Here is a 24,953-nt window from a genome sequence, read left to right on the forward strand (position 1 = left end):
ACAAAGACAAAATATTTGTCGACCCAAAACAGTATCCGATTGGGTGGGTAGATAATAGTACAGTAAACTCCGGCTAAGTCGGTACTCTCGGGACCTGAGAAATTGTGACGGCTACTAATGCCGAGATCTGCTGTAAGTCGTCATTTTGCCGACTTATATGAATGGCCTTTTGCACACATGATTCATTGCACTAATTGGCTTCGATTTACCCTGGTGTATCTCCTTAATGCTTGAGTTGAATCCAGCAAATTAATCCTCGATTTGTATCATCACGTTTGGGGTATTGATATAGTGGAGACCACGAACATATGTACGTGCACGCATGTAACAAATTAAATGCGTGCGTGGACCGGTATATACCACGCACGCATTGACTGCAGCACTAGTCATTCCATAAGATGACCCCCAAAATGGACAGAGCGCATGCATATAGACTAGAGGGGGTACTGGTATTGATATGCTCACAATGCATATATGGGATGTATGCAGTAGGACACCCTTTTTCGACACCGATACATGTACTATATGCAGCGATCACGGCACGGGCCGTGCCAAACCACTTTTCACTAGACACTTCTTGGAAACCGCAGCACAGGAAGTCGATGCTAATGCGTGATTTGTTGAATGCCGACTTACGCAAAGGATTTTGTAATGCTTTTTATGGAAACGGGACCGACAGTAACACGACGTCTTGAGCGAAATGGCGACTTATAAATGCAAACTTAGAAATAAAAAATTCAATGGAAATGCATTACGGACAATCGGGACTTTATTCAGACGGCCGACTTGAACGATTTGACGAGTTGTATGATGTCCGTTTAGCCGGAGTTTACTTGCACAAAATCTGAAAGTCTTGCATTGAGGAAATTATTAGTCTGATTGGCTCAAAATTCTGATTGAACATTGTCTAACACGATTTATGTTGGAAAATGTACTGCTAAATTTGTGATAAACACCATCAATGTGTTTTAATGAGATTTAATGTCAAAGAAAAAGTCCATCTATTTAACTAGTTTTCTGACATGATAATATTCTGCAGATCGGTAGATTTGACACATTTTAACTGAAACTTTATGATCTTCCAAACGTACCGTATATATCATTTGTGTTCATTTTTTTGAATGAAAGAGTATTTCTGATAATTAACATCTTGAAAGGCAGAAAAGCCAGCTGCATTGTTTGTAAACAATCAACACGTCTAGTTTATAATGAGGGTGGAATTGTATGAACTGCTCATGATGGAAATATTACAGTGAACTGCGGTGAACTGCAGCAAGAAGTGGAGAATCAAGTGGCACATTTAAGCTTGGAGAATGTGGTCTGTAAAAATAAAACTGAACTTGGTATTTGACCTTTGACATCATTATCGTATGAAGGTTGCCATATGTTGCATCTATGACTCACGTTTAGTTCCCATTTGACTTAAACTTTTCAAATGAGACCAATTTTACAATTTCTACCAATTTGACAACTTGACCTCAAATGACCTTTGACCTTGGCATGTTACCTTTGACATAATTATCATATGAAGGTTGCCATTGCTACGACTTAAGTTTTGTTCAAATTGGACATCAACTTTTCAAATGAGACCAATTTTACATTTTCAGTCTAGTGGACAACTCAACCTTAGATGACCTTTGACCTTGGTATGTGACCTTTGACAGTATTATCATGAAGATTGCCATATTACATCTATGACTCAAGTTTGGTTCCAATAAGAGACTTTTGAGATGGTGGTGGCAGCAAACACACCGGTCCTTTTCAATTGTTAACATGTATTTCATGTTTCTAAAGCACACATGCTCAATATGATGCTAGAAAAATGGAAAAATTACCGGTGTGTTTTTAACCAATGTACCACACACATACATGTACAATGTATACGGAAGGACATATTGACATACAGACGACTCATTGGGAAGGACATGTGGGGTGATGGCATTGTGTTCCTTTTATCCCTTTTTCTAAAGATTTCACATCCGGGGTGATGTTTTTCTATAGGTTTCACAAGTGGGGTGATGTTCTGAAAGGACCATCACCCCACATGCGGGTTATGGTCAGCACGTACAGACATACGTACAGACACGTAGTGATTGCATGGTCTCTTTCCTGAACTCCGTTCGGGCGAGACAATAAATTACAAGAATAAGCCAAATAAAAACAAACACCCTCCCCCAAAAAAAAACGCACACAAAAAACAGAGAAAATAATTTAAACAAAGAATATGATTGCCAAAATGACTACCTAAAACCGCATTAATTTAGCCAAAACAAATTTGGCGGATTTATTTTATATAGTTCAACTTACTGGCACACCACACATATAATATTTGATACCACATTCAAGGCTGTGATGTATGTAGTTCTGAAAATGTCATAAATTTCCACTTTTCGTCCAAGTCCACTTTCACGAAAAATAGTACCCAAAAGCAAGTTATAAGGTAAAGCAGCATTCTTCTGCATAATGTAACTGCATTAACCCAATTATCATGCTATTGCTCTCACTTGATATGAAGCCCTGTTGCTTTTTCCTCTCTATCATCTTAAGTTGCCAATTGACCAGGGCATTATTTTCATCCAGGAAGGGGTCTCGTGGCTTAGGTTCATTCTTCTGTTTCTTCTCATACTTCAAGCTTGGAGTCTTTGGCCTGATTGGAATGGAGTCTATCTTTGTCTAGTTAAATTAACACAAATACAAACACATATAATAAACAAATGTGTACAAACTTAATGAACACAGCTGATCTGATACACCGTGCCCTCTGGAGACATGCACACAATAGGGAACAAAAGATTGTATACGTCTCCACAGGGCAATTTCTATAGATGAATACATCTCCACAAGGTCTTCACGAAATACATATATGGATTTTACTTAAAAACTAGGAATTTCCAAGGTACGGTGTATTGATCTGTCGCAAATGGTAGAGTTTTAGAAAAGAGATATTAAGTCCGAATTTCAGCCAAGGAAATTAATATTGGTTAAAATAAGAGCATTTTAAAACTGTACATTCAAACTCGAAAACTTCAGAACATGAGAGCAAAGAAATGTCTCCACAAGGATACAAATTTCAGTATGCGTGGTCGAGTTGACAAGCAGGAAGTTCTCTCAATATTTTCCCCTCTCACTGTTCCATGCTTTCACTTAGCAGGTGGGCAATAGAATGCTCTACAAATGATCACTTGGATGAACAGTTTTATTGAGCTCCACGTTACAGCAGTCAATTTTCACTACACATTGTATAACACATCACCTGTACATTATGCACAATTGTTGTGTTGTTTTTTGTGTGTTTTTTTTAACGAAATAATTAATCCCCAAAACGAATGCAAACATTCAGTTGTTTTTCAACAAGAAATTTATTAATTGAAACATTTCTTGCATTTTTTCTAAGATTAGTATGTGGAAATATTTGCAATTTACATCCAATAATTGTCTGAAATGCATCCATTCGGTTTACAACTTGTACATGTATTGAAAAAGTGTGCACACATGTCAATCACTGTGCATTCATTTTTCTGGTTGTTCATGGACATGTCAAATGGTTACATGATAGAGGCAAATTATTAAAATTGGCACCGACCTCTTGTGATGAGCCTGTTTATACACTGTTTATCTACCCATATTCTTTTCTTGTTCTCAGGCAACAATAATACAGTGCATGAGGCAATTGCACATGTATACACACATTCTGAGAAAACGCACGTACACGATCTTAATTGACAAACTGAAAAATCCATACCTCAAAATGACCATGTTTCACAGCTTCTAGCTTGAAGTCTTCCACTTTTCCAAGAATACTATGTGGAATGATGCCACCATCGTTATTAAACCGAGGTCCTACAAAACCTACAAAATAGACAAACATTCCATAACAATCGTTATTCTGTCACTGTTATGTGCAATGTATCCACAAAGCCCTTATCCACAATTCAAATCAAATCAATTCGACATTTATTTTCACATTGACATCCTCGGTAACAATTCAGACAGAAAACAGTATATGTATAAACAAAACATTCTTCACAGACAGTATGTAATTAAGTGTAAATATTAAATGAACAGTCAACATAAAGGAAAAAGGTGAAGCACTGCTTTTGTACCTTTCCCTGGGACAGGACAAAACTTAAACAACTACACACGGACTAAGACAGGACAATAGGTTTAAGAGTGAGACCTGGTACAATGTGTAAAACAATGACTAAGCAAAGCAGAGAAGAAAATGTTTTTTAAGTTAAAGTATAAATTATAACACATATTACCAAAAGGAAGTAATAATTATGGTTAGGGGGAAAAACCTTCAGATGTGAAGTCTTGGCTGATTGAGTCATCTTCTCCTCAAGACCCATGTAAACCTATCTTCATTAGAAACACGCTCTCGTAAAAAATGGTCTGGTTAACTTATATTCTTGATGATGGGACTTGCGGTTTTGCCAAAGTCAATTGAGTGTGATCAAATACTTCGGCTTCCGGTTACCCGACCGACCCTATTTTTAGGCCGCGACCCTAAAAATGTTATCGGAAATTCCCCCCAAAAATATAAAAAATTAATGATTGAATTAATCAAAATAAAATCTTGTTGTCTTTTCTGTCTTCACAAAATACCTCTCAACAACCCTTTTGCATCAAAAATGCTTGTATTTATTTGTTTTCTTACTAATTCGCTATTTTTTTTCAAAAGAAAGCTCCATTATTTTTACAAATTTGCTTCGCGATATAACTTCTTCGCAATTCGATGTCACAGTGACTATATAGTCACGTGCATAAACCTAGCTCAATGCAGGGATGACTGGTTCCCGCCGCGCCGCGCAGGGGCCAATTTAGAAGACAATATGAAAATGCGGTAACCAGTCTGTGCATGGCTATGCGATCTATAACGCTAGCATGGCTATGCATTGCAGGCCGGTGCACTGTCAACTGGTCGGATTCGACATTGTAAAAATGCCAAGAAAACACCGATGGAGAAAGAACATTTTTGCAAGTTAATTCACAGAATTGATCTAGCTTGTCTGTGTATGTATTTTCCGTGTTCAAGAGGTCATTTTGAGATCGCACTACTCGTATTTGGAGTGATACATGTACAGTCGACTCTCGTTATAACAAACTCGTTCGGACCTAGCCAAATTGTTTGTTATATCAGAATTTTGTATTAAGAGGAACATCAGTCCCATTCATTGTGCACATAAATGCACAGTCGGGACCATGGCTTTATGTTTGTTATAACCAGAATTTTGTATGAACAGAGTTTGTACTAACGAGAGTCGACTGTACATGCAGCGTGTTTCCCGAAATTTTCGACAGTAAAAACAAGGTCTGTCGGCCGCGCGCCACACATGCACAGTGCATCACACACTACGGAGTTTTGGCCAGTTTCACGTCTGGACTAGCGTTGTGCATATGGTGCAAACGACCTGAATTTTCCATTATTTTTAAAGAATCACAAACTTAAATATATTGACAATAATCAAGGTACATGTAGGTTTTATTCACTTTTTGTGCCCATTTTGGGTGTATAGCTTTCGTAGTGCAATGGAAATAGTTCAGGCTAAAACTTTGCATATAATTGAATATCCCATTCAATCTGCATAAAAAAAAAAATTGGCCAAAAAAATATAAAAAATTCCGACCGACCGACCCTGTTTTTGAAAGGCATGTAATCAGAAGCAGAACTACTTTTTTTCGGCCTAAGGTTTACGCACAAAACCCTCGGCCAATGCGGTTTTGTATAGAATGGTGTCCGGACCACTTTTTACGAGAGTATGCTGGTAATGGCTGAGCCTGCGTGCTGCCAAATTCACCAATGGCATCCCTACATTTTCTCTTGCAAATAGGACCCATTTTTTTACCTTAATTTTATCAAATTTGCTCTTACATAATAGCCCAAAAGCTAGGGAGAGGATCCTCGGCTATATTTACACGATTCCACCGATTTTTAAACTAGACGGTCTCTTTTTTCACAAAAAAATGTGGGGTCACTTTTTATGCAAATGACTCACGTAGAAATTTTTGAAACCCAAATCAATCGCGAATTTATTGTGCCCGCTGTCGGTCTTATTGCGCCATTCGAATATATCGTCTGTCTAGCCCCCCCCCAACCACCACACCGAAAAATAATAGTAATTAAATACTGTTAATTAAATACTGTTAATATCCAAACTGATTGGATGTTTCCGAAGTGTCTTTCCCATTTGCAAAAGTTCTCTTTGAAAGCCCACTATAGCCATTAGAAACACTCTCTCGTAAAAAATGGTCAGGTTAACTTATTCTTTATGATGGAACTTGCGGTTGTGCCGAAGTCAATTGAGTGTGATCGGCTGACTGATAAGGTTTACGCACAAAACCCACGGCCAATGAGGTTTGGTATAGAATGGTGGCCGGCCACTTTTTCGAGAGTATGCTGGTAATAATGAAGCAAAGACAAAGTCCTCTCGATCAATGACAACGACAAGTGAAAGAAATCTTACAGACACAGATGAATGAGTTTAAGTGCTCATAGAGAAGATAAATATGATAACTTCACAATACTATTTTCTTGAATTTTTAAGGTGCACACAGGAATTTTAAACAAGGGCGGCTAAGTCCAGCCAACCTTTACAAACCGGGTCCGTGCGTTTAATAATGTAATTGAAGTGATAGTGTTCATCATGTCATGGCAACATAGTAATAATGATATAAGATTTGAGGCTTTGCATCCGATTCATTGCCTTTCCTTGATGTACTCATTTCCAAACGGGCCGATGGTTCACTTAGGCACTCTGTATACAGAAAACCTACACATACAGACCGATACCTCAATGCTCGTTCATTCCACCCACCATCAGTGAAAACCTCGGTGAACGTTTGAGCCAATCAACAGGGGTGATCAAAGGAAATTCTGCTCGAATCATACACACTGCCAATAAAGCCCTACTCCGATCACAAACTGCCTGCACCAGATAAACCAAGCATTTTCCATTTCCATAGTTTTAGTTTTGGAAAAAAGGATTATATTTTTGACATAATCTTTAAATCCCTTTCTCAATGTTTTGTCAAAATCAGTGTAGGCCCTAATTTAAATCAAAGTAAAAGCAGAAGAGCAAAACATTGCACATCTTAACACTAGTTTTTAGCCATGTTATTACTACAAAAATGAAATGTTTCCATGAAAAAAGTTCCTGAAATTTTCTCGATTTTAATTCAGTCCAATTTAAATTTGAATGCCTAATGTTAGGTTCAGATTCATTTTAGGCCAAACCATTGGCAGTCAAATTGTGCAAGAGTTATTGTTACTAGTGTGTGTAGGCTTTACTTCTGGTGTCCAACAGAATATAATCATCAGTGATTGTAATTTGCACAACTTGAAGGAAGCACCATATCACTTTTTAATGTACAACATACACCATAGATGACGATGATGTCGATGATGATGCTCAAGCTGAGAATATGCATAGGGGATGTGGAGTGGCTACCTATATCATGCACCAGCGAACTGGGGTCAGTTGGCACTGCATAGTACATTGTACGCGTACTGCACGTGTTCGTAGAGAATGCATACATGATAGCATGGATATACAGTAAGGCTTCTTGTACATGTTTAAGGTAGGTATGGTGGGATTTTGCAATTATTTTTAAAACAGCCTGTGCACAACGAATAGCCGAGGCAAGCCGTCTTTTTAAGGCATAGGGAACAGGCAGGGGCCATGGCCCCCTCTGGCTCCACCATGGCTCCACCATGGCTATGCAAAGTACATGTACATTTTTAAGACTCGTGCTTGTTAATTACACATTGATTCTGCATTGTAATTGTTTTGCAATATCAAAATAAGTTTAGAAATCCATAAAAAAAAAGAGTTACATGAGCTTATAACAATCATTACAAATTTTTACCTGTGAAATCCTCCTGTTTGAGAGATGCATTAGGTGGAGCTGGCTTGGCAATCAAGATGTTTTTTGTTCTTGGTTTATCCGACTCTGCTTGAGGCTGTAGCTTCCGCACAGTGACTTTGTTGCTTACAATCTCTTTGCTGTAGCCAGCTGAAAGTTGTTTGGTTGCACGTATCTGTGTGTTTGGTTAAATGAAAAGGTTTGAGGTGCTGGTATTTCAACCCTATTTTCATCTTTCTCAAAAAAGAAAGCCCAGAAAGACATTTCCACAATACCCTTCACCAAAGCTTTGTTTAGGGTCAATTCCACAGTATATACCAAAGTGAACATGTCCTTACCTGATAAAGTTCCACAATATGGAACTGACTGGTCTTTCAAATATACACGCAGGATCTTCATCCATGGATATCACACACTTTAAATTTCGAGATCATAATTTTGGTAACAAGGTACATGTGCTGCATTTCCTTTCGATTGGAATCTTGTATGGTACAGAGTTAGTGATGCAGAGATATATAAATTCATTTTAATTATCACAATTTCTAATAACTTAGGGTTTACATGTACCTGTTGTCCTGGTTACACATGTACCTGTTGTTCTGGTTACACTGCCCCCCCCCCCCCAAAAGTGTGTAGGTACCGGTAGGACTATTTAAAAAAAAAAAAAAATACAAAACTACTTTTTATCATGAAAATATAGACAAATCTGAAACACTTGAGGGAGGCAATTATTGTCACTGTTGTGTCACTGTTTTAGTCCAGAGCCATCCAAACAAAATTGGTGATTTTGGTCCTAATTTACTGAATTATTAGAGTAGATGTTCCATGTCACACAAAACTAAAATGACTTGCCAGATATGTAAATTGGCATGAAAAGTAATATAACAAAGACTGGAGAAAATGGCTTGAAATGTAAGTATTGACCTATTATTACCCCTGCTCATTACCCCTGCTGAAACATTCAAAATACCATCTCAGCTTCCTAGGGAGTATACAGCTCTAAGCTGCCTGTTAGGCGCAAGGAAGCTAAATCAAACACAATAACCATCTCTGCCCTCACAGGTACCGATTTACTCCTAGGTGAAGAGAAGCAATGAGTGACAAAGTGCCTTGCCCAAGAGCACAGCACCATGACCCCAGGCAGGACTCAAACCCCCAACCTGCAGCTTTACCCGCAGACCACAATTTGGCCTTCGTGTGCGCTTTCACGTTGATTGCCTGGATGCCCTCTGTGTTTGCTTTTCTGCGAGTCAAGGTTGTGCGTGGTCAACGGCTTGAACATATGGGTTCCATTTCCGAGTTCTACTTGGGCGTTGTTCCCTAAACAGTAGTGACCTTGGCCATACACTGCACACTTCCGGGCTATCCATAAAATGGTCAATGGCAACGCTTACTGCTTGACACACGAGGTTAATTGGGTCTACGGTGCTCGCCATGTCGATATGAACATACAATGTACCGGTATGTTGCATACAATGTACATGATGATGCGTGTGAGTGGTGTTAATTCCACCATGGCTGACGTTGTGAGTTTGCTGCCCGCCACGTACAATTCAGTGTTGCGTTATTTTGAGATCAACTGTTTTGGGATCAACGAGGGATCGATGCTGACAGTGTTGTAGTCAAGTACTTTTTTCCGAGTACCGAGTACCGGTACTGCCGAGTACTTAGGTTGCCGAGTACGAGTACGAGTACTTGTACCTCCGAGTACAAGAACAGGTCTCCGAGTACGAGTACTCTTACTTCCGAGTACGAGTACGAGTACTGTACTTCTGAGTACGAGTACGAGTATGAGTAGTTGTATTTCCCAAATACGGCCATACGGCAAATGGTTCATTGTGCGTAATTGCCCCAAGCCCAGTCAGACTGATACACGGACCCACTCACGGCTAGCTGTAAAATGTGTTTGTCCGGTGTTTCTCCACAAGCCAATCAACCATTTCAAACTGAAAGTATCGATGAAATAAGGCCGTGGTATATAAAGTCAAGCTATACCATTTCTGCTATTTGAGTACAAGTACTTTGATGATCAAGTACAATTTCGACATGTGTACTGTCATTTCAAGTACGAATACTTTGACATTCGAGTACGAGTACGAGAAAAAAAGTACTTGAGTAGTACTCGAGTACGAGTACCAGTTCTACAACACTGTTGATGCATTGCTTCAATTACACTGCACACTTCTGGGCTATCCGTAAAAGGATCCATGGTGCTCACAGTGTAACCAATCAAAAGCCTACGCTGCACACTCCCGGGCTATCCGTAAAATGATCCATGGTGCTCACAGTGTAACCAATCAAAAGCCTACGCTGCACCCTTCCGGGCTATCCGTAAAAGGGTCCATAGTGCTCACGGTGTAACCAATCAAAAGCCTACACTGCACACTTCCGGGCTATCCGTAAAAGGGTCCATGGTGCTCACGGTGTAACCAATCAAAAGCCTACGCTGCACCCTTCCGGGCTATCCGTAAAAGGATCCATGGTGCTCACGGTGTAACCAATCAAAAGCCTACACTGCACCCTTCCGGGCTATCCGTAAAAGGGTCCATGGTGCTCACGGTGTAACCAATCAAAAGCCTACACTGCACACTTCCGGGCTATCCGTAAAAGGGTCTGTGGTGCATGCTGCTCTTACGTAACTCTTTTCCCTCCGATAATCTTTTCCCTCCAGTGTGCAGGTGTGTGTTTTTTTTTACAGGTACAGAGGGGTGACATTCATTGCTTAAACTGCCACAACCTGTCTGTCGACCACTATGTGCGCAACGTGCAATCTTTCATCTAGAGTGTGTTGTGTGATATTGTCAGCGCCTGAGCGGTGTTTTGGCCAGCTTTTGCACGTGTGTTGCGGCTAGAGTAAAATCCACATGTAGCGATATTTTCAGAGGTTGCAGATCATTAATACTGTTGTATACCACTCCTACGGAGGCACGTGCTTTACAAATCGCAATGATGAACTAAATTGGGTGGCGATGCCCAAGAGTGCTGAATAATACTGAACAATCAGTCACAGTTGTTGGAAGGTGGAACGGCACTAACAAGGCACAAATCCGTTGTTTCAGCAATATCACCATCTTTATTTTGTGCCGTGACTTTTCATCAATGTCTTCATATTAAACCCTACTTTCTTACACACACAAAAAACACAAAAAAACCTGCCATCTTTTAAAACATAACCATTGGCTAACTACCGAAAGTTCAATGTACAGCTAAACAGTTATTTCAACTAATTGTCCCAAACTATTTACAATCGAATGTTTTTAACTCAGGTTTTGTCGTTTTTGCCTTTTCTCACAAACTGCATTTCGTCTTTCAAGTAAATTTTTCCCACACAGATTCATGACACTTCCTATACACTTACGACTATATCTATGGACATCCACATGGTCCATAGTTACTGCCTGTGGTAGTTAAGTTTGTTTGTCTTCGTCACTCTCCTTTTTTGGGGGGGGGGGTTCACAAAACCTAGGGATTTCTCATTTCTGGGACTAGGCCTACACTGCATTTTTTGGAATTTTATTTCTAATTACAGTTACCGGTACTCATTATGGTCGTGAGTTATTCCGCGTGAGTTATTCCACTGCCTCACGTTTTAAAAATCGGACATTTAAAGAAATAGATATATGGGTTATCAATGAGTTTAAAAAGGGCCACACAATACACAAGTGTGCACAAGAAAAGGTTTATAAAAAACCTCCACTTTTACAATTGTGAATTTACATGTAACTATTAAATTATTTTCACCTTGGATAAAATGCACAGCGACCTCAGTATTATGCACAAGAGAAAGGATGACTTTGGCTAAATATCATAAATGTAATCATTAATTAATGACTTGAGAAGTTAAATTCATGTAAGTACTGTACTTACTTTAGCCAACTCCTGATGATCAATGGCCAAAGCTCTGATGTCTTCACCGTCTAGAATCTTCTTACTGACAGGAACAATGTCTTCCTCCATTTGTGACTGAGATTGATTGGGACTCACTGGTTTCTCAGGGGTTCCATCACGTTTTCGTCCAGCTTTCAGCTTGTCTAATTAAAAGAAACATTCCTTTTTTTACATACTGATTTAAATCTGGATTTAAATCAACTGATTACTTTTTCAAAATCACTGATATACATCACTTTTTTTGTAAAGTCTATTTTTGGCAAAATATATAAATTGAGGGTCATTAATCATTTAAATCAACTGATTTCACCTAATTCCAAGGTGTAAGATGTTGTTTACACATTCAAACACCCCTTCATCAGCAGCGACTAAACTTACATTTAGGTTTTGCATAATTACCCAATATCATTGTTTTGATTATAGTCAATATCTGAGTTTAAAAGTTTTTCTTTGACGTTTGAAGACAGCAAACTCACATTTGCTTTAATCATTCCTTGATCTACATGTACGGTAATTACAGTAATATTGTGAATCAACTGTGCTGGTGTAGGCTTAACTGAACCTGCACCTGAAGGTGTATTAATTAAAGTCCCAATTGATAGTCTTATACCTACATGTACATTGTAACATTTCTCCATAAAAAGTTAGGTTTAGATTTATATAATACCTTTTAAAGGTGAAGGCCTGATTTCTGTAATCCACCTTGTATGAAGGATCATCAATCAAACACTATAAATAATTAAGGATCAGTGCTGCCGGTTTTGGGGAAATTAGAAGCATTTTTTATGAGCCCAAAAAAAAAAAAAGGTGTGTTTACGGTAACCCGACCGACCTGGATTTTTTTCGGCCAAATTGCTGACCTCAATCTTTTTAGAAGGTTGATATTGATAATTTTAAATGAACAAATTTCAAACATTTCAAGTACTTTTAATTATTTGCCACGAACATAAACCATTTCCCATACTTGAAACTGACCATGATTTGACACAAACACACCCGTGTTAAACGTGCGAAAATCGCTACGATCTCAAAACTTGAATTCTCAAACTACATGAAGCACGATTATTTTTGCACAAACGCATCGGGGTGAACTGGTGCGTGTGCAGAGCTAGCTCATTTGAATCTGATGCATGAGGTCGAGTAGTGAGCACCAGCCAATACGTAATTTAGGTTTTTATGAAATACATTGTACGGACTCTTTCTTGGGATATTACTTGCGCACGGTCATGCATATTACGTGAGAGGATTTCACCAATAATGGAAAATGAGTCCGATTTTCATTGGAGTCTGATTTTCATATCACACCAGCCTACACTTTATTCGCTCACGTGTACATGGACAAGTTTCTACTTGTCATAACAATGTCATGATTTTGAATTCAACGTGGCGTCTGACGGCCAAGTGTCAAAATTGTTCAGTTTAAAAATCGAGAAGTGCCTCCAAGTGTGACCTTTATGTTATTTATTGTAAATTTCATTGTTTTTAATGTTATGGTTTTGTAATTTTTATTGTGAACTTGTGAGAGGAGGCGCAATTCAGCCTCTGGCTGCAATGTCTCTTTTTTGTATGATTGAATAAATAAACCATGAATATATATATATCAACCAGCTCAGCTGAAATTGATCAACATAGATCTCAGCAAGACATTTATCGATGTTTTTATTGACCACCACGTCCACAGGCCAGCAAATAATCCTCCTAATATCGATGCTTCTTGTTCATCGTACAGACGTACCGTAAATGTGACAGATAGTTTTAGCAGCATGCAGTCCGTGATGGTTGTGTTCACTGCATTATTCTCTGTATGGATAAATAGTTCTTCGCCTGGGTCCGAGACCACAAAGCAGAATGCATGCAGCAGCCGTCGTTTTATGAACAAAATACAGGCTGACTGGAGTCGTGTTGCAATTCACAATCTAAAACAATTTGAGTTTGAGACTCGCCTGGCCGACGGACAGTACGAATTAATTTGGAATGAAATGTATCGATTGAATATCTTGAATGCCTGAATAATTGAATACAGAGTGAAAACAAAAAAATTCACCCAGCAACCCGGAGGTTCATCATCAGTCTGGGTAAAATGCAAGTAAGTGTACAACAATGGAATGAAGGGTGAACAAAATATAACGGTACCTTCTCAAATTGAAAATTACTGAAATGCTTGTCCACTCTTAGACTTGATGACAAGTCGTTAGACTATAGTGGTTTATGTCCGTCATCAGCGCCAGAATCCGCATACCACCGCCGTCCATGCAACGTGAGCGCTACAATCATTCATGCCATGCCAAAGTCATGTACTACCGGGCGGCATGGTCAGTCTGTGTCTAACGACTTGACTAACACGTTTTCAAGCGAATATTCATATATGCAGCCACTGCAATGCATATGCATGACGTTTCCATAGCGAGGGCCAATAGTAGCCCATCTGGTTTACGAAGAAACATCCATTATAAATATGGGGGTAATTATTACATGATCATTTTCAAGTTTCCATTTGATTTGGCAGTCCTATTTCTAAAATTACAGTAAAAAAAGAGTATAACATTGTAGATAATATTGGTACTTTTGCAACTGTCTTTGAATAAAAGGAGTAATATTTAAGTGATTATGGAAGTTGAAACTGCTACGAATAATTGTAAATCCCCTTCAAAAAATGAAGTGCGCGCCGACTGTAAATGTTAGCTCCTTTTGGCCCATGTGGTTTGTTGCAGTTTAACTAATCACCCTGCATAGTGACCGTTTTAGCCGATTTTCGGCTAACTTTGACATATTTTTGTTAAAAAACGAGTTTTGCCTGAAATTTCATATTACCTTTATGTGGTTATAGATTGTTTAAAATGTAATTTGAACTTTAATTAAGGCAATATTATAAAAACTGCATGTTATTTAAGGTGTTTTTAGTGTATTTCGAGTAAGTCTGGGGAATTTGGCAGATTTTTGATAAATCTGATAGATTTTTGAAGTGCATTTAGCAGATTTAGTCATGACCTTACGGTGGGCCCTGTCACCCTGAAAACGAACTCGTACTCGTTCGCGGTTTGTGCCCATTTTTAAGGTTACAGAACCGCTATGCACTGGTCGATGGCCCTAGTTCATCATGTTGGTTTAATTAGTTGAATCATGTGTAATTATATTGTGGTGGTATTCTACTCAAGGCTTGAAAGGCTTCGTGAGTGAAGAAAGTATGCCTACATTACGTGATATAGACCTTCCTTTATGAAGTCGATACAGAAAGGGGCTAGCTGGTATATCAGGGATTTCCCGTACCCGGTGGGTAGATTCACGAAGGTGTCGTTGCCGTCAAGAAAATTTGCGATTGCCACAGTTTGTTGGGGTTTTTGAGCACTGGAAATCCCCAGTTTTCGCAACCCATGGTCAATGGAACCTCTATACCTTTCAGTGCTAGCTTCCAACACCTCCAATTTAACGTTGGGCGATAGGAAATCCGAAGAAATTTGATGTAAGCTATTGAGAATGTTTGGTGAAGACTACACTAACATGCCGCGATAATTGGTTGTATACGTGTATATATACGTATGTAAACTTGTGTGTGTCGTCGTGCAAGCCAAAAACGCATCGGCTAAGAGATGCCTGTTGAATATTCATATTTTCTTGATTCTTAACAATCAGACTGCTCCGTCCAATTTTGGTAGCAAGTCTCATTGCCTGTGCACACCTGACAACGAGTTATTCAAGTCTGTAATGCAGCACACGCATGGGATCGCACACGCATGGGGTCGAAAATGTAGGGAGCGTCCCCGCTACTAGGACAGCACGCGGTACGTCGTACCCCCGGCACAGAGCTTGGCAGTTGAGTCGCGCGCGGCAGACGTGATTAAAACCACTCATTACAGACTTGATTTCAAGTCTAGTCCACTCTGAGTTACTAGTACTTTCAACTTGAGACAAGTCTTAGGAAATTACGAGTAGAATGGAGCGCGAAAGAACATGCATGGGCATGCAGAACTGAAATGAAAAAATATATATACAAAATAAAATTATTTCCCTACCTATCTACCTCGAATTTTTTTTCAGGCCGTTATCGTTAACACACTACTTTTTTGTTTTGCCTGAAATAAACATGCCTATAGAGAACTTTACTCATATTTTTTTGTATACCATGTGCACGTACAATAAATCTAGTTTTTCATTCTAATCTACATACACAGTGTATCTCAGCTGCAGTTTTAATCAAGCCATGCACCTTTAAAGTGTCTCAGGGGCGGATCCAGGAATTTTTGCGGGGGGGGGGGGTTATTAGAAAAAATTCTGACATGTAGACAGGTTTTTTTCTGGGCAGCCGACCCATCATGCATGCAGCACATTATTATTATTATTAGGGCTAGTGAACTTTTTTTTAAATGGTTGTATTTGTTTAAGAGATTGCTTTCATTGTAAAGCCCACCCAAAATGAAAACAAATGATGGTAAAATGGAAAAAATTGACCTGTGCAATCCAAAGTTATGGCCAAATATATATGTCGATCAAATGTCATTATTTTGTATAGGAAATGTGTACGAAAATGGTGAATTTTTGTGAAATTTAATAAAAAGGCATAAACATCTGTTTAAGTGTAAATAAACACTTTGGTAAACTTAAACTTGTTTTTGTCCATTGTTTATCACAAATACTATTGGTTTCAGTTGGTTTTGAGTTGTTAAAAATCATAATATGCAATAAAATGGATGTTAAAAATGTATTTTTACACTAAAAATCACAGACGGCAAGGTTGAAAAAGTCCAACCAAAAAAGCACTAAAAGTAACAAAACTTCCATTTACTAGAAAATATATTCACCAAATTTAAATGACATAAGGATTGTGTGAAGATATACGATGTGGACCCAAAAAGACCACCAAAAAAATTAGAAATAAAAGTATGCGCTATGCGCTACATGTAGTGATTTTCCTGCGTAATTTCTATGGCCTAACGTTACATCACATTTGTACACAAAAATGGTACATGCTATAGCCACCCAACAAAATTTTAAAAACATCAGATTTCACTCTCAAAACGGCCACAAAATTATTAGATACCGGTACGCCACCTGAGATACAAGGAGAGATCGATTATTAAGATCGAGGTACTATGATGTGGACGAAAAGTGAAATGATCGCCGGTACTGCGATGCGGTAGCAAAAGCATCCATTTCGTTTACACCACGTGCGATGGAGTCTGGATGGTTTCCGAAAACGAAGGACTTCAACTGGTATCCACTAATAAATTTTGACTGTACTGGAACCGGTGTAGAATATGCATTACGTGACAATAATACGCATCACGTGACAATGTTTTGGCTGCACTCGATCTCAAATGTGATAATTTTCCGTTTCGTTTACATTATCAAGTGGTGGGAACAAAACTGTAATGCTTACACGATGCGCGCGCATGGACCGGTCTGTACGTCGCGGCATGGCCCGTGAACGTAACATGTCGTGCGTGCAGCATTATTTTCGTACTCAGAGTTAAAATGAGACTTTTCAAACAGCAAATTCCAGTGTTATTTTAACTCCAATCCCAATCACAATGGGAAAATATGTAAGTTTATTACATCATTAAACTATCTTTATAAATTACAAGGAATATTTTAAAATCTTAACTTATAAATGAGGAATGAAAATATCCGACTTTTTGAAACAAAATCACTGGGCGTGTGTATGTTGCGTGCATTCGTTTTGTACACAAAGTGATCTACCGTACATCTACGCGGGTACTCAGCAAAGTCCACTTCTGGATGTTAACGCTGAGGTGAAGTTTAAGGTGCATGTGAAGCAGGGGGAAGTTTGTGCAGAAGAAAAATTTAAGTGCGAGTAAAAAAGCTCCAATCTTGGAGCTACTTGGCAGAGATGTGTGCCCTGAAGACGTCCACTGATGGAACTGTGATGACGTCTGCAGGAAGGGCATTCCAGAGCCGGACTGCTGTAGGCATGAAGGAGAACTTATAGATGTCCTTGGAGGAATGGGTTGTGAGAAGCTGGTATCTTTCCGGATGGTAGTTTCGAAGTCTGGTATCTGTCATGGGGGTCAGGTACTGATATCTATTAATTGCGATGAGATTATTGGATATTTTGTATAGCATGATCTTGATGGCTGCTTCCCTTCTAGATTGGAGTGAAGCCCACTGCAGGTTTTGTAGCATTGCGCTCACACTCTCAGTACGCTGGTAGATGTTCAGCACAAATCTAGCTGCTCTCTTCTGGATGGCTTCGACCTGGTTGATAGTGGTTTGATGGTGGGGATTCCAAACAGTGGAGCAGTATTCTAGATGTGGCCTGACCAGAGAGGTGTAGGCTTGTTGTTTTAACCGTGGGTGGCAATGCTTCAGGTTCCTTTTAATAAGCCCCAGCATCCGGTTAGCTTTTAAGGTGATGTTTGATATGTGCGTCTTCCAGGAGAACTTGGATGTGAAAGTAAGACCCAGGTATGGATGTTCGTTAACTGACGTCAATGTGTCGTCGCCCAGGTGGTAGTCAAAGTCGATGTTGTTTATGCGGTGGGAGACTTGCATCACATGGCATTTGTCTGAATTGAACTTCATCTGCCACTTGGCTGTCCAAGAGTGCAGTGTATCAAGATTGTTCTGAAGAGCTCTGCAGTCATCCACGGTGTTTATGGGCCGGTACATAAAACAATCATCAGCAAACAGGCGTAAAGACGAAGTGATGGAGTCTGATATGTCGTTGATGAATGTTAGGAATAGCAGTGGCCCTAGTACTGTGCCTTGGGGCACACCAGACAGAACATGTATCTGACCACTCCGAGGCTTCGCCATCCACCACGACTCGTTGGGATCTTTTGGTGAGGAAGTTGCTGAACCACTTCAAAAGAGAGCCACGTACCCCATAGTGATGTAATTTAAGGAGGAGTCTTTGGTGGGGTACTCGATCAAAGGCCTTGGAGAAGTCGAGGATTATGGAATCTGTTTGCTTTCTGTCATCCAGGGCTTTGGCAAAATCATGGGCTACAATGATGAGCTGTGATTCACAAGAGCGGCCATGGCGGAAGCCATGTTGACTTTCGATTAAGATCTCATGAGTGTCGTAATGGCCCATCACATGGCTAAAGATGATATGCTCAAGGATTTTACATGATATTGATGTGAGCGATACTGGTCGGTAGTTGGCAGCTACACTGCGATCTCCTTTCTTATATATCGGCGCTATGTTTGCAATCCTCCAGTCATGGGGAATTTCACCAGTATCCAGTGACTGCTGAAAGATGGATGCCATCTTTCAGCACCGGCAGCAAAACAGGGAGTGCGCGAGCCCTATTATTATGTTGGGCACCACAAAGGCCTAGAGCACCAATAGCTCATCCAAGCACCATTTGACTCTAAAACCATAGCTCTTCAGTTTTTTAGGCACCCACAAAGGCCCAAGGGCAGCTTCAAGCACCATTTGACTCGGAGCACCACAGCTCAATCTTCAATGCAATAAATGACCTATTTACGATAGGCCGAACTGAAAATCTACTAAGAAAGTGCCAGGAAACTTCATATCACCACAAAGCTATAAATTGTTTCTAAGTAAATGCATTGTATGCCAAGTCCACAAAAGATTTTCCATGCACTGTTCTTTCTTCATTTGAACTTACAGAAGAAGGAACGGTTCATCCTCCCCTGTTGTATTGACTCAGGGGAACAACATAAAATACTAACTACTCATTAAATTACTTACATAACAGGGGTTTTCCTTAACTTTTTCCTTAACTGGCCGGCCGGGCCAGTAAACCAGAGTTTTCACTGGCCCGCAACCTTTTTCACTAGCCCACATGTTTTAATAGTAACTTTCAATCAAATCACCACAAGAATTTTGATAACATTTTTGATAATAAATTATGCAATATGAATACAATCGGCAATTATCTTAACCATTGCATGTAGTTCCTTTTTAAGTGATGTCAATGTTTCTTTAATCGTCCATGCTTTAACATAGAGCAAGGCTTAATTAACAGGAATCAAATAGGGGGAGAAGTTATAATCAAAATTTATGCAGTGTGCTTCATTCCGAACTTAAAGGAAACATGCAGTCCAAAATTTTCATAACGTATTTTATTTTATATATACATTCATTTATGTGTATTAAATAAGGGAATAAATGTGTGCTCCGGAGGTTTTTATCACTCTGTTTAATACCACTTAGAGTCTGGGTGCTGATAATTACCCGAGCCGGAGGCGAGGGTAATTATCAGCAACCAGACTCTAAGTGGTATTAAACAGAGTGATAAATACCGACGGAGTACATATTTATTCCCATTCATAAATACCTTTTCGGTAAAAAAACCCATATAATTCGTTCAAAACATCCCGATTTTGTTCAACAAATTCACTTTATGCTTTTTGAATCATTCCTCCTGCAAAATAATGGAGTGTTCAGCTGGCGAGTAAGATGAAAACAACCCTTTTATGGAGATTGACGCGCGCGTATCGTGTTCTATGCGATTTCGCGCAGAACGCACCTGGCGCGTTGCATTTTGAATTTAGAACTATAAAATTCTATCTCCCTGGTAGTGTTGCGCATGCCTACGTGAGGATTGTGAACGTTCAACCAATGAAACGATAAGAGGCACTGGATTTTTAGGAGTCCACATTTTATTGTGACACTGGAAAAGTGTTTAAGACCAGCTAGCCATGTCTTTATCATCCGTTTAATACCGGCCACGTGACGGGCTCTCGACCAATAGGAATGGCTAAACTGTCTGAGGTATTTATGAATGTGAATTAAAAGCAGAACTGGTTCTGGTGTACGTTTAGTGTGGTAATTTGCCGTCCAAAATTGAACCCCCCCTTTTTGATTTTCGCGGCAACTCCAAAGGAGGGCGCTGTTCATGACATAAACAAAGGCAGAGAAATTCAGGGCCCGTAAATGACGTCTGGGTACGAGACGGATTAGCGAAGCTACTGTGCTGTGTGCAGCCGCCGCGTACCCGTACGTGGCATTATATGCACACGTACGAATGTGTCTACATGGGATATGTACAGTACACACGTACGGGTGGACGTGCCACGGTGCCACCGTTGTCGAATGAACACAACGACGACCGTCATGACCGTAAAAGTTCCGAAGACCGTCCTCTTCTTTCCTTTGCGAATCTGATGAAAATGGTACAGATTCGTCGATTCGAATCAGAGTTCTAATGATTCAGACACTGACTCGATGTATTTTTAGGGGCATGCCCAAGTTGCTGTACAGCATCAAAGCACGACGGCTCAAAGTGCAGCGCAGAGGGCCGCGAACTCACTGGGCCCGGACCACTTTGCTCTGGTATTTACCTTCACTTTGGCTCTCCAAATGCTCCGATATTTCGGATTTACTGGAAACAAATGAAGACTTACTCCATCCTTGGTAGTTTTGCTACACCCAGCAGCCACACACCTTGTCGGCTTGGCCGAAAATCGGGTGTTATTTCTCCTCGATTCCAAACGAAACACCAGAAAAACTTTCAGTGCCGCAATGTATATGTACATGTATTATGATGCACGCCGCAATGCCGGTGCCCCCGCAGCGCGGCAAGTCTCTGCCTTCGCTTGCGTCATACCCCTCGCGAAGTTTTATGTTAATGAAGCTTCCCTTTGTGGGGCGGAGTAGTTTGACCAAACATGTTCACAAATTATTTTCCCCCATTTATCTTAGAAAATAAACACCGCCATACACAAAATATTGTTAAGAACATCATCCTTTATTGATTTAAGCAAAAAAAATGCAATCAAAATTTTATTTCATGTTCCCTTTAAGGCTTTAGGTGTTCTATTTCCGACATGTTTTGATAAAACACGAACTAAAAAAGCGTTATCTTGAGGAACAAGAAAACATTGCACACAGTCGTGGTATTAATGGGAGTTTACCAAGTTAGTAACTGAACTGTTTTAACTTGTTTGAAAATGAGTGAGAAGGCCAGTATTTTAAAAAAAATCTCTCGCGCGCGCCATGCATTTCTAGCGAAGAATGGTGCAATCAGCGTGCCTAGCCAAGAAGCGCTGCGGGCGGGCGACCCACGAACTTACGCTGGTCACGTCAATCCATAACGTTTTCCGGAGCACGGTCCACTTTACATTCACTAGTCTTTACATTCAAAATAGGCCCCTCGAATCTCATATTGTCCTCATCTTTTCGGTACATTCGTTTGATAGTGTTCAAGAAATCATCCCAAGAATCCGTTCGGGCACAAGTTTTGGCAGTGAAACTGTCATGAAAGTTTTCTCCTCACCACGTTGTATGATACGAATACGATGTTAACGTACACGTAACGTCCGTACCGTGTGGACTGCAGACGAAGTAAATCACGTGCGCTGCATGTGTGCACAATGTGTAATGGCAAATTCGCCTCATGTTCGTCGTTGGGATTTCAATGCACAGCGCACTGCGAATATACATGGAGTGACACGAATTCGAACTACCGATGTTTTTATTTCGGTCGGCGTGGCAAAAGTATTCATGTGTTGTATCACCCTTAACTTTTTATTTTGATTGATTGAAAAATACTGTAGGGAAAACTTCGTTATTTTTATTTTTTTTTAACAGTTTTTTGACTCGCCCGTCGGACTACTGAGAGGAGGGTTTTGACTCGCCCGCCGCTGTTTTCACTCGCATTTGGCGAGCGGGCGACCGCTAAGGAAAAACCCTGTATAATGTTGCACACTGTGCTTTGTCTAACCTTAGTATTATTTACAAAATCGTAATGGCAGGAGTAAAATATCGTTAATGAACAATGGGGTGTTTTATCCGCTTCGAATATTGTAGAAGGAATGGAGGAGGAGGGGAAGGTGGCGGAGAATTAAAATTTGTGAGGTAAAATTGACCATACAAGTTGTTTCTTGAGACAAACGTGACTGCATAGCAATTTTTCCTTCCCGCCTAAACTTTCTACCTCTAGGATGTAAAGAACCAACCCTACTTCTCATTGGCCCATAGCCAGGCCTTGCCAAGTGTCGCATAACAAGAACTCTTATTGGCTGGTTGCCCCTCCAAGCCTTATGTAGCAATTGGTTAAAATTTGTGGCTGTTGATTGGCTATTCTCCTGTTTACAGGATCCCACTTTTGTCACAAAATTGTCTATGGGGTTTCATGTACAAAGTTCTCCGTAAGTAAGTACAGTATGTAATGCATTCACAGTGAAATGTTTGCATGGAGTTAGCCTTCATTTTGCACAACACATATAAAGTAACAAATAGGAGAAGATCCATTGCAAATTTTGCTGCTTATAAATAATTTGACCATTTAGTGATAAAATTGAGTAGCCTTATTAACATGCTGACCGAGACACAGTCCCCAATATGGGGAATCACGCGTAATGAATTACAGCCAACCGGTAAATAAACGTAAGAGTTCGGTGGCAGGGGCACAAAAACTTATCATGAAAGGCAAAGCATTATGACATAGTACATATAGACACTATTATATGTACAGAGTTTAATAAAAGAATTAGAGTTAGGAGACACCAATTCTGGGGAGGTCTCACGGTCTGAAAAGGTATTGAGAACATGGTGGGGCTTAGTCAGTCGCCCTCAACACTGCTCTCCCATGCTCCGCCTAATTTTGTGCATGCGGGCCGATCACATGGTCTCTGCTGTTGATACATATCCGTTGTTTCATGGATGACCATAACCAATCTTCAGGCAATCTTGTAGCGAAAAGCCTGCAGGTACCGGTATGGTGGGGTCCTCGTGATAAATACATGAAAGGTCTGCCTGTATGGCAGGGCCATACAGGCAGACCTTCAGGCCTTTTTGTCATCATGACAAAAACATGTCAAGAGAAACCTGCCAGTAGGGCAGGTTGTCATGACAAATACGTGTCGCGAGAAGCCTGTCCGTATGGCAGGGTTGTCATGACAAATACATGTAACTGCAAGTGACCGATTCAAAGTGTCCCTGAGCAGCTAATGTACGACGTTAAAGTCGTAATTGGCACCAAAATTCTGGTACGGACAAGAATGATTTGATGCCCGGAACAAAGACTTCTGGAGGCAAAGAGCACTCCGACAGTCTTAGTTCAAAATTCTTCCTTAGGCATCAGACGTCAAAGTCATGATTTGCACCTTAATCTGTCTGGGACGGACAAGAATGATTTGATGCCTGGAACAAAGACTTCCGGAGGTAAAGAGGACTCCCGACAGTCTTAGTTCAAAATCCTTCTGTGGGAATCTGACGGGCACACTCGGTTCCCACCAGATGTGGTCCGTCTCTAATATACAGAAAACAGTTCTTTACTACATGTATATCTAGAAGTAACAAAAGGCAACCTCAGGGACAATTGAAACAAATGTGAAATTGTCCACTGGTTCAAAGAACAATAAAAATCTCAATAACGTACGTTTTTGGAAAGGCGTTGAAGAGGTCCCATATTTCAGGGGTGTTAAAACAAACATCCCTTTAATTAACTGACATGGGAGTTCAACTGTCTTACATAAAGTAATCTACTGCCATGTTAGAAGTCCCCCAAGTGCAGGATGTAAAAGCCGTAGCTGGTTTGAGAAAGGTCTGATGTGCAGAGGGATTGCATGACAGCACCCAGCACATCAGGAGATTTTCCTGTGGAGCCAGGTGAAGGAAACCCAAGCTGCGCTGGAACAGAATATTGTTTTCCTCAGAAGTACCTGTACCACGGACTGGTGAACCAAGGAAATGGTTATAGCCCAGGGAAACCAATCAATGGGCCCAACAGGGAGTTAAAAGGAGGACCTTGTCATCCTTCTGTTCCAATTGATTCAGAACCCGAGGGATAAGAGGAAATGGCGGGAAGGTGTAAACAGGCAGCCCGTTTGTCTCCATCATCAGTGTATTCGTCTGCCACGTACAGGGATCAGGAACCATTGCGCAGTAGACCAGAAATCTGTGACTAATCCTTGAAACAAGCAGATTGACATGGTTAGTTGCTTAGCAGCTACCACCGTCGAGAGGAACCACCATTCATAAGGAGGATGTTAGAAGCGACGTTCTCCTTGTTTGGGAGGTGGAAAGTCAAAAGTATGAAACTGTCGCCACAACACCAATGGGGGATTTCTCATGTGAGAGTACACAGGCATGCAGGCTGCGTGCCCACCTGGCCATCGATGTAAACCACAACCGTGTCAATGTCACATTGAACCAGGATCATCTGGCACATCACTGATTTTAGAAAATAACATCGGAAGTTCTCCAAGACTGCCAGCATCTCAAGTATGTTAATGGAACTTGAATGATGCTCACACAGGGCCTCACCAAC

At 40.2% G+C, this 24,953-nt stretch overlaps 1 protein-coding gene across 1 annotated transcript in view; it reads right to left on the reverse strand.

The window, feature by feature from the left end:
* The window catches only part of LOC119741645 (MYCBP-associated protein-like), a 138,025-nt gene that overhangs the window by 90,252 nt on the left and 22,820 nt on the right, over positions 1-24,953 (reverse strand). Inside the window, exons 3-6 of the mRNA XM_038217479.1 lie at positions 11,731-11,894; positions 7,867-8,038; positions 3,743-3,849; positions 2,505-2,673 (exon numbers count right to left, since the gene is read on the reverse strand). Coding sequence (XP_038073407.1) covers positions 2,505-2,673; positions 3,743-3,849; positions 7,867-8,038; positions 11,731-11,894 — 612 coding nt within the window. The remainder of the gene's footprint in view (positions 1-2,504; positions 2,674-3,742; positions 3,850-7,866; positions 8,039-11,730; positions 11,895-24,953) is intronic.

This window comes from Patiria miniata, unplaced genomic scaffold, assembly GCF_015706575.1.
Source record: "Patiria miniata isolate m_02_andy unplaced genomic scaffold, ASM1570657v1 HiC_scaffold_5, whole genome shotgun sequence".
NCBI lineage: Eukaryota > Metazoa > Echinodermata > Asteroidea > Valvatida > Asterinidae > Patiria > Patiria miniata.